Source organism: Astatotilapia calliptera, chromosome 14 (genome assembly GCF_964374335.1).
Source record: "Astatotilapia calliptera chromosome 14, fAstCal68.1, whole genome shotgun sequence".
NCBI classification, from domain to species: Eukaryota; Metazoa; Chordata; class Actinopteri; order Cichliformes; family Cichlidae; genus Astatotilapia; species Astatotilapia calliptera.
In genome coordinates this window covers 8,989,192-8,999,009 of record NC_137435.1, presented here as the reverse complement: position 1 = coordinate 8,999,009, position 9,818 = coordinate 8,989,192, and the positions used below count along the sequence as shown (strand labels likewise).

The following is a 9,818-nucleotide window of genomic DNA, read 5'->3' as shown; positions in this document are numbered from 1 at the left end:
TGATACAGTAATCAGTGAAATGTACAAACATTAATGGAAATGCAGTATATTTTAATTTGTTAAATTCTGACAAGCTTGAACCTCAGTACTTATGAACGTCTTTTTTCTTTTTTCTTTTCAAAGTGCCTAAAGATAAAGTTTAAAACTGGTTCTTTGCCTGTAGAGACAACATTGGTTCATCCCTCGAGTTGGAAGCCTTTTTATTGCATGAATGTTGCTTATCAATGTTAAGCACAAAACATTTCTTTTGTACTTAAATTTTGTGTTAAGTAGCTTTGAACATTCCTCTAAAAATTGTCAGGTACAAGAACTGGACTGAAAATGGTTGAAAAGCAGCCAATATCTGAAAAAGGTTTGGAATATTTCCAGGAAGCCTGGAGAACTACTGGTCAAGACCACTTTAATAACTAAATAAAAATGACAACGTCTGGCTCCTTGCAAGCAAAAGTAACTAAGGGGCTGGCTCAAGGCTTTTTCACAAATCTCTTTGTACCTGCACTTAATTTTACCTCGTGTTTAGCTGGTATTAAAGAAGAAAACTAATCTGGATCACCCATTCAGGAGACATGAATGTACATGGTTAAATTAAGCTTGATTGAATGGTCGCCACTAGGTGGAGGTACTAGGCTCATAGTTCACACTTAACTTCCCTAACTCCTGAGGAATTAAAAGTAATTGACTGCACTCGCAAATATGCACTTCTGCTGGCACAAAATATTTACTTTAGACTCCTAAGGATGCTTCATTTAGTCTTCATCTTTATTGAGTAATTCAGCTGGGAACAAAATCTCAATGTGCAACTAGAGGCCATTTAAACATTACAAATACTCTTCGGGATATTGGTTTACATATTACAGTGAATTTTTTATGAAATACAATAAGCCACATTTAAAAATAACATGGCTACAACTAAGCCGAAAATACAGAAGCAAGCCCTGCAGACTGGAGCACAACATCTTTTAGACTCCTGAGATGCATTTACATCTTACTGGTTACTGATTGAGTACAGAGAGACTACATACTTGTCCCGAATCTGTTGTGTTTTAGTCAAATTTTGGAGCTTGAAATGTTAATTTTTAATGTTATCATTTGATATTTGAAGGCACAGTTAGAAGCAGAGATAACTTGACATTTTCAACACCATAGTGAAACAGTACAGCTGGTATTACTTTGGTCTTAAATATATGTGAAAGTAAATATGCACACATATATTTCATCATCTTTTGTTTAAAACACATTTGCTATTATGGGAAACACACAAATGCATATTAAATAATTATGTCTCTATTCAAGAACAAAGCTTTCTTCATACAAACAGCAGTGTTAAACAGTTCAAAATGAATTAAATGTTATGTAGGATATTGTATCATTTATAATTAATCTTTTGGTGTGTATTATATAATTTTCAGGTCCTTCACATTTAGGTCCAATCTTCCTGTATTACATAAATATTAAAGTGCAAGTTCCAAGCAGTATCAAACTATAGGATATGAATATAATCAGTAGTTACCTTGTAAATCTAGAACCAGTTTTATAAATAAAGAATATTAAATATAGAATGATTTAATAGAAATTACAAATTTTGTTTTAAGGCATTGCTGTGGGAATGAGGCAGGACACTACCAGCTATTTCTCCAACTTCTCCACTTGAGTCCCATTTTCAGGTTTTTTCTGAATCTTGTAGTCTTCCAAAAGTGCTTGCGCTGTGTGCCTGCCAGTCCTTTTCACCACAGCTTTGATCCCCAGGTTGTCAACATTGAAGGCAGTGATACCGACATTAATGGCAGAATTGACAGCGTGGTCTGTGGCTTGTCCTGCCGCTGCTCCGTACCTTCAGAGTCAGATTGAGTGAGAGGTCAGAGCGAGAGGCGGGGAGAAGAGGGTATGGGAAGAATTAATTAATATGTAGTGCAAAGACTGTAAAGATGCCATCATGCGTCGAGTGAATTTCTGTGAGGGAGTGAGGGTTGCAAGTGCATGCAAGTGTGCAATCTGGAATAAATACATTTGTTTGCCAGAATATTGGCAATTTTACCCAATTGGAAGCAGATGGGAAGATCTTTTTTGGCCAATTTCATTTACAAATTCTAACCAAATCAACTTGTATTGACACATGCATGCAAAAACAAAGCAAATGTAATACTGTAGAGTCCAGCTTAGTGATTTCCCAGGAATGCCTAACGAAGCCAAAACGTATTCAAAGAAAGAAACAGTACGGCAGATTTCCATCATTATAAGAACATTTTAAGAATTTCCCTCCTGAAACCAGTTTTTAACTCTGATGTGAATTTTGCATTTTGCAGAATTTCTTAGAACACGAGAACCCGTTGAGGCAGGCAGGATGAAAATACTGTCAATTATAACATTTCCTTCAGAAACACTGTTAGAAATCAATGGAATCACTTAAAGAGGCCCCGTAATCCAAATTGGCACACAAGAAAAGGGAGTGAACTGGTACAGCATAGGGCTGAAGAGTGCTTTGTTAAAGAGAACAAAAAAAACCAGAAGCTTGTGTTATGTGCACAATTAGAAGTGAAAAGCATTAAACAGTTGTGGAGAATCAGGAAAAATTACACTTTGTCTCATTAGGAGTGTCAGTTGTTTTGTAGACCCCTAAATCTGCAAAGCAAATTGAAGAGAGTGAGTGCACTTTTGGTTTTTGCTTACACAATGTATGCAGTCATTTACAACATACACATCAAAAACCCGTCTCCCGAGCAGTGCTGATCAAAAAATTGCATATGTGCACATTCAAGCAGTGACAGTAGTCAGAAGTAATTAAACTATATTTATTTAATTTCTTACTTGTGTTTTACGGTGGTCACTGTTTCTGAAGCTACACTTGTAGCTATGTCCTTTGCTGCTACTTCCAAACCTGTCCACATGGTTGCAAATCCTGGGAAAACACAAGAGTATTATTTGTATGTGTTTGTAAGGGTAGATACATTTATGCAAAGGGCGTAATAATGAAATACATCAGATTCAGACTGGACAAAATTCCCTTGAAGCGTGTTTTTAACGGTAACATTTCCAGAATAGCTGCTATTTTACACAGCAGACATTCAAGCTGAATTTTGGGAAAGAGGGCAAAGTCAGAGGGTGCCAAACCTGGTGAAAAGGATGTGGTGGTCAATGCAGGAAAAGCAAAACAAAAAATGCTTTTTTATCATGCTCTCTGCCAGTGCATGACAATACACAGCACGGCTGAGGTGTTTTAATCTGAATACTATCCTCTACACACTTGTCATAGAAGAGCTCTTATTTATTTATTTATTTTTAATTTCTGGTCATGTGACAAATGACCAAAAGGTCTTTTCAAAAACGTCTGTGTATATATAAAAGTACAAACAAATAAAAAAATATGGTTTTTAATAAAAAACAAACAAACCCAAAAAAAACAAAAAAAATGTTTTAAAGAATATAAAGTGAAAATTAACTTTACCTTGCACACCACTTGCAGCCACCACCATGGCTCCATCAATGTTGGAACGCCCATCTTTATCCTTCTTCATAGACTCTGGGATCAGCTTGCCTCCGTGTTTTTTCACATGTGGAGCCAACTCTCGACCCACGCAGCTAGCAACAGAACACACGCCATCCACTGCAGTAAGAAAGCATTAGTAAATTATAAGTTCACTGCCAAATTAACACTCAAGGACAGTAAAAAATGCTGACTGAAGATGACTTAATGACCTAGAAACTGGCTGACTTTGACAGCTCCTCCTGTAGCTTGCTTGGCAACATGGAGGCCTTTTGTGACTGTGGGGCTGACGGGGGTGGGTTTGTCCTCTGGAGTGATATGTTCTCTGAGTTTAGCTGCCCCTTTGTGAATGGCTATGCCTGTGTACTCAGCTCCTTTGACCAGTCCCCAGCTTAGCCAGGATGCACCTGACAGGATCACACAGGGCAGACAGCGTTAGTGATCATTAGTGAGGACTGCTGACCTATATTCATAAACAATCCAATTCCAAACTCCTAACTTTGTAAAACAATGATATTAAAAACTTAAGAGACACTGCTTACCTGTCAGGATCCCGCTTGCCACCTTTTCACTCCATTCAGGTAAAGTCTTTTCCTCTTCAGTCTCTGCTGGAGTCTCTGCAGGAGCCTCTGCTGGTTGCTCAGGTGTATCAACAGACACCTTCTGGCTGAGATTAATGGTATCTGCAGCTTCTTCTGGAGCCTGATCATAGAGACACATTGGTTAGCCAGTGCAGAATGAAGACAGACAGTGTGGGATGAAAATGAATACTTTGGACAACTTGTGGAAGCTGCACACATCTACAGATGTTCGTCTCCCAGTAACCCCCCAATGCACACAATGCATCCTCTCATTCTGCACTCCTCATTACAATGCGCTATTTGTTTGCTCTCAAACAGACTGCCATTTTAAAAACATCTCTCTGCTGTAACGAAAGATTTGAGCTAAAAATCTCTGGTATACTATTAGACTGAATAATAAAGAAATTAAAAAAAAATGCTTACTTTCTGATGTGATATCACCTCCATTTGACAAGATAATTAGGCTGTGTGCATTGATTAAAAATGACCTTTCCTGGTGTCACTCCAATCAAAATGACACCTCCATCATGGCTAAACTGGCACTTGTCTTTCAGCTGAAGCTCTAAGGTTCTAACTGCTGCAGATAAGAGCATTATAACTGATTAATTCTCCTCACCTGCCTGAGTCAAATCCCCACAATGCTGAGGCAGGGGTAATTTGGGGAGGGCTGCTAGATCAGAAATAAGCAGCAGCAAGAGTTTCATTGCAAGCCAACAATACAGCAGAGTGCAGCATCAAAAGTGTTGTTTGTGTAAGAATCAACAAAACAATTAAACTGGAATTTAAAAAATCTGAAGTTGGGAAAGTTTAGATTTTCTAGTTTAAAAAAAATAATCTTGTTATTTCTTTAAACACAGAAATCAAATACAGCATGATCTCTGTTTGGGGATATATTTAGCCACAGACTCTACTGTTTGGGAAACACAGGCCTTACAGCCTGGTCTCTGTTTGCAATTGTTTGCCAGATAATACCAAATATTTCATGCTGTTGCAGATCTAACCACAGTGAAACACACTGACCTGAACCCTCAGATCTGTCATCTGGGACAACAGGTCCTGAAACAGTCCTCTGTCTGTAGCAGGGAGCTCAGAGGACAAAACCACTCCCACATAATACCCTGGAGCTGGTGCCATCATGTCCGGAAACATAAACACACCAGTGTTACAGAGTAACACTGGAGAGTTCATGGCCATGAGAGGGTACAGCCAGTCACACACCTGCCAGGATCAAAAGAAAGTGAAGAAAATGCAACAAATGGAAAATGTGATTAAAAACAAATCAAAACAGGTATACTATGATATGAAATGATGTGTGTAATATAGTATAGTAAGTGAATTGAGGTGAAAGTTACATTTAACAGGAGAAAGAAGTCTGCAGACATTTTGTTTTACTAGAAGTTTTCAAAAGTAACCTTGAATGAATCCTGGTTTTACAAATGGTGCTTCTGCACAACACAGTGAGACAAACTAGAGTACACAGTCATCCTGTGATTGCTGCATGTCTAACAAGATTACAGAGCATAACTGTGTAAGCTGGGTTTACGTAATTACTTGCACTCATGTGAATCACTGATGTCACACACTTTCAATAACACCTGGGAAATCCCCCACTAAATAGGCAAATTTTAGTCTCATGACACTAGTGGCATGAAAGGCAAATGTAATCATAACAAATAATCCTGAATAGGTTAGAGACATTTGGTGTTATTGATTTAGTCTCTTAATAAAGAGCTTAAGCTGTCTACATACCTCCAAACCCTTTCTTATCTTATCATTGACTGGTTGCGGTGTTGACCTGTACAAATCCAACTTGGCAGTTCAAAACACCTCACAACCTTTGATTTCACTGCATCATTGGTTTGTATTAAGCAACTTATTTCAAGTCAAAAGAAAAAGAAAAATCTGGAAAGCATCTCAAACTACATCATGCTCATCTGTGAAGATTCACAACCCATGTGATATGTTAAAAAATCCCCCCCCCCCCCCCAATAAAAAAAACAAAAACAACCAAAAAACACAAAAAACCCCATTACCAAATAACAGTGTTTATTTATTTTTGACTAACAATTTCATGTTAATATGTGATTCTACACATTTTACGAAACAGGTGGTGCAGTGGCTAGCACTATTGCCTCACAGCAAAAAGGTCCTGAGTTCGACTCCACCATTTTGCTGTGTTGAGTTTGCATGTTCTCCAAGTGTTTGTGTGGGTACTCTAGCTTCCTAGAAGATTCTGGTTTTTAATTTGGCTTTAAGTGCACATCCTCATTCAATTTACAGGTAAAGGTCAAGGTTTTCATCTTTAAAGGTCTTTGAGATATTAATGTTCAAACACTGCTTTAGTTTTAAATGTGTAAAAACAAACAAACAAACAAACAAACACACACACACACACAAAAAAAAAAAAACCCCACCTCCTACTAAAAAAAACTTTATACTTTTTCATTTATATTAAAATACATTTAGATACACCTGTCAGTTTGGGAGCTGCATGCCCATCTAGCTCCTAGCTACTGTCATTTTCTTTTTAAAACGGAAAATTAAGTTCACACATCATCTTGGCATAGTGCACATGCCTACACATATGAACACTCCAAATAACTTCATTTCTTTTTCTGAATATTGTCACCTGTGCCCCAAATCTGATTCATGTCTGGGATTCCGCCGAGGATGACATCATAGCCATTAACCTACCTACTGGGACTAGGGGATTAGGTAAACAACCCTCACATGACTCTGTCCTTAGGAAGGAGGGACATTGATCTTTAACCGGCCTATGTCCCTCTGCTGATGACTCACTGTAATGCGGATATTAAGAAATTGAGCAAACATCTTATGAAATCGGGTAAAGGGACACAAAAAAGAAAAGGAGGAAGAGAATTGATAACATATTTTTTGAGTGATTGCTTAACACCACATGAATGTATAATTTTAAAATAACAAAGTAAAAAGATATATATATAAATAAATAAAATAATTTTTCCCCTCTCACCTGCAGAAATGCTGGTGGTCGATTAGGCACTCTGTCTGAGTGATCGCTGGTAAACCTCACCAGCCGCAGGTAGCCGGGGTATGAGGGAGCGCTCACTTGCCCCTCAGGTGTGACAAAAAATATCTGCACACCGTTGGGAATGTACAGCAGCTCCTCTCCATCTTCACCTATGCTCTGAGGGGAAGGTGTCGAGTTAGATGTATGACTGTAGAACTCTTCCCCGACCAATGACATCTCCCCTGAATCTGTTCCATATGAGACTGATATGTGACCATCGGCTGCCTGAGGAGAGTAGGCTGGAGGCTGTTCGGCAGGAACCGCAGAGGGTCTGGTAGGTGAGAGGGGTAGACCCACTCCTCCGCTTGGAGGCAAACCTCCTACAGCTCTAGCTGGCTGACCATTAGCAGAAGGAATGTCTGGTGGAGGCGGCCGTACTGGCTTCTCTGTGGTGGGAAGTCCTGGGTAGAGACCTTTTGCAGAAATGCTTGTTGCATCAGGGGGAGATACTGCAGATTCAGGGTCAGAGCTGGTCTCTAGTATGGCCATGCGGGTGGTGATGTTGTTCAGGGTCTCCTGCATCTTCTGCTGCATCTGCCTTGCTGATTCCCAGGAGTTGCCAACACACTCTTCCCCCTTCGAAGGTACACTGATAGCCCTAAGAAGGTGCTGTCGTCCTTTTTTGTAGAGCTCCAGGGCCTGACTCTTGTCTCCGGCTTCATCTGCAGTGAGTCCTTTATTGATGCACTCGAAGGCCCTTTCATAGCCATCTTTGATCACTTGAAGTCTGGCATTATCAAATGCATCTTGTTTAGCTTTCTCCATTGCTCTGAAACAAGACAATTGGTAAATTTCTATTAAGTACAGCACATGCAGGGAAATGATTATCTTGGCTAGACTTTGAAATGGCTAAAGGTTATTCAAATGATATTTTACTGCTTACTTAACTTCGACCCAAAACTTGATCACAAGTACAAGTCACTTAGAAGTGAAACGCATCGCGCAAATGGCCCTCTTGGTCTTTCTAGATCACATGTTACCTGGTTTATTTTCGTTACGTACGTCAGTGTTACTGGTTTAAAACGATCCACTAAAACAGGCTTTAAACACACTAATCCTCGTGTTAAACTTGCTAACACAGATCAACAAGAGCTAACATCTGCGTTCGGACAAAGTCAGGAGCTATGCCACGATTTTAGTGTACCGACAGCAACATATATATATAACACGTGAAGTCGTAATTAGTGATAACTACTAGCTGTCAGCTAGCTCCAACTCACCTAATAGCGAATGATATTAGCTCTTACCTTAGAGAGCGGAAAAACACCAAAGAACAGCTTATTAATTGGCCTGCTAACGTTCCTCCTAGCTAGCAAAGAGTGATAACTTCAATCGGCAACCTGAGTAAATAAACTAGACTTCGCTGCTGGACGACTCCCTAAAGTAAAGGAGAGCCTAGTGGTGTCATGAGGTCATTACTGACCTTTCAAAGCAAAAGTTCCACGACCGACCCGACGTGCCCAATACGATCACATGTCAGCCCCCTTTTAAAAAAATAGATACCGGAAGTAGTGAAACGCCACCTAAACTTGACAATTTTTGTAGTTCGTCACCATAACCACAAGAGGTCACTAAGCACCCATTCAAATAGCTTCTACTGATAAATGAACCATTTGAATAAGGGGACACTTCCATCTATTGGTCATAGTGAGCAACTGCAACAATTTATTTTCCATTAAATCAAATTTCAGTTCCATTAATATCAAGCAGAAATTATGCACTTATACACACTTCCATATAGATTCAAAAACGGTGACTGAATGATGCGGTGGCAGTGTAAATATATTTCTTAATATTAATAAAGAGACACCTTTTAGGACTTCTCATCAATAATGCAAACTAGCTGAACTTATGATAAAAAGCAAGTTCACAATGCAGCATTTTCAACAGTCTCAAGCCATGCTAAGGTTTTTGTTTTGTTTGTTTGTTTTTAAAAAATATATTTATAATTTTTTTCTTTGAAGCTATTAACCAAATTTTGGGGAAATCTTGGATGATTCACTATGAATGCAGAAAATTCTAATTTTGATCTGACATGCAATGCCATCAGGTAAGCATGTGGCTGACAATATGTTGATTTTTCAGCATCGCAGTATCCCAGACATGCTGCCATTACAGTGATATTTTACTGTTGCAAAGGTAAGCCAAGAAGGAGACACAGATCTCTAGTTTGACCTGGAGACCCTGTGTTTCTTACACTTTTCAACAACCAGTATGTATCTGTTGATTGCATCACCCTAAATCACAACAGTGGTCATTAACTGGTACAGCAGTCTTAGTCATGGTGGCCATTGCTGGCCACAATCAATACAGAAAACAGCTGCAATAATGTTAAACATTAACAATAACAACAACAACAACAGATCAAGATAACTGGAATAGCTGTTATAACTCTGTAACTTAACACGTGAATGTCAGATGAACAGACCCATGAGTCTTTAAGCTAGTGGCTCCTCCCCTACAATACTTGTTTAGAAAAATGCACAATGGAGCACTATCGGTCATGGATTGGCCTCCCTGTAGCCTGGACCTTACAAGAAATCACAAGAACATTTGCCTGAGAGAGTTTGGGCTGTGCTGAAGAAGGTGGTCATGACCCTTGTGCTTGATGCCCAAACTCAAACTATGCACTGAAGATTGCATGCTATTCCTGTGTCTGCAGCTTACTCAAACTTGCTTCCATAATCCAAAGACATGCATGGGTTAG

The 9,818-nt window shown here is 39.1% G+C and overlaps 1 protein-coding gene across 3 annotated transcripts; it reads right to left on the bottom strand.

The window, feature by feature from the left end:
• Nucleotides 1-736: 736 nt before the first annotated feature.
• spartb (spartin b) lies at nucleotides 737-8,681 on the bottom strand. 3 transcript variants are annotated; one of them, XM_026191628.2, is made up of 9 exons: nucleotides 8,359-8,539; nucleotides 7,055-7,880; nucleotides 5,083-5,280; nucleotides 4,024-4,183; nucleotides 3,694-3,888; nucleotides 3,443-3,601; nucleotides 2,806-2,896; nucleotides 2,575-2,619; nucleotides 1,692-1,831 (listed from the first exon to the last, which is right to left on the bottom strand). In XM_026191628.2, exons 2-8 carry the CDS (start codon nucleotides 7,874-7,876, stop codon nucleotides 2,595-2,597), a joined length of 1,650 nt encoding a protein of 549 aa, XP_026047413.2. In that variant the 5' UTR covers nucleotides 7,877-7,880; nucleotides 8,359-8,539; the 3' UTR covers nucleotides 1,692-1,831; nucleotides 2,575-2,594. The 3 variants fall into 3 exon arrangements, with proteins under 3 accessions (XP_026047412.2, XP_026047411.2, XP_026047413.2); XM_026191627.2 differs by lacking the exon at nucleotides 2,575-2,619 and having other exon boundaries at nucleotides 737-1,831; nucleotides 8,535-8,681; XM_026191626.2 differs by lacking the exon at nucleotides 2,575-2,619 and having other exon boundaries at nucleotides 737-1,831.
• Nucleotides 8,682-9,818: the final 1,137 nt, after the last annotated feature.

Excerpts from the sequence above, each read along its gene's own strand:
- spartb (XM_026191627.2), bottom strand. The coding sequence starts at position 7,876 with ATGGAGAAAGCTAAACAAGATGCATTTGATAATGCCAGACTTCAAGTG. Across the intron at positions 5,281-7,054 it reads GACCACCAGCATTTCTGCAG|GTGTGTGACTGGCTGTACCC; the intron begins GTGAGAGGGGAA and ends TGATCCTGGCAG. Across the intron at positions 1,832-2,805 it reads GTGACCACCGTAAAACACAA|GTACGGAGCAGCGGCAGGAC; the intron begins GTAAGAAATTAA and ends CTGACTCTGAAG.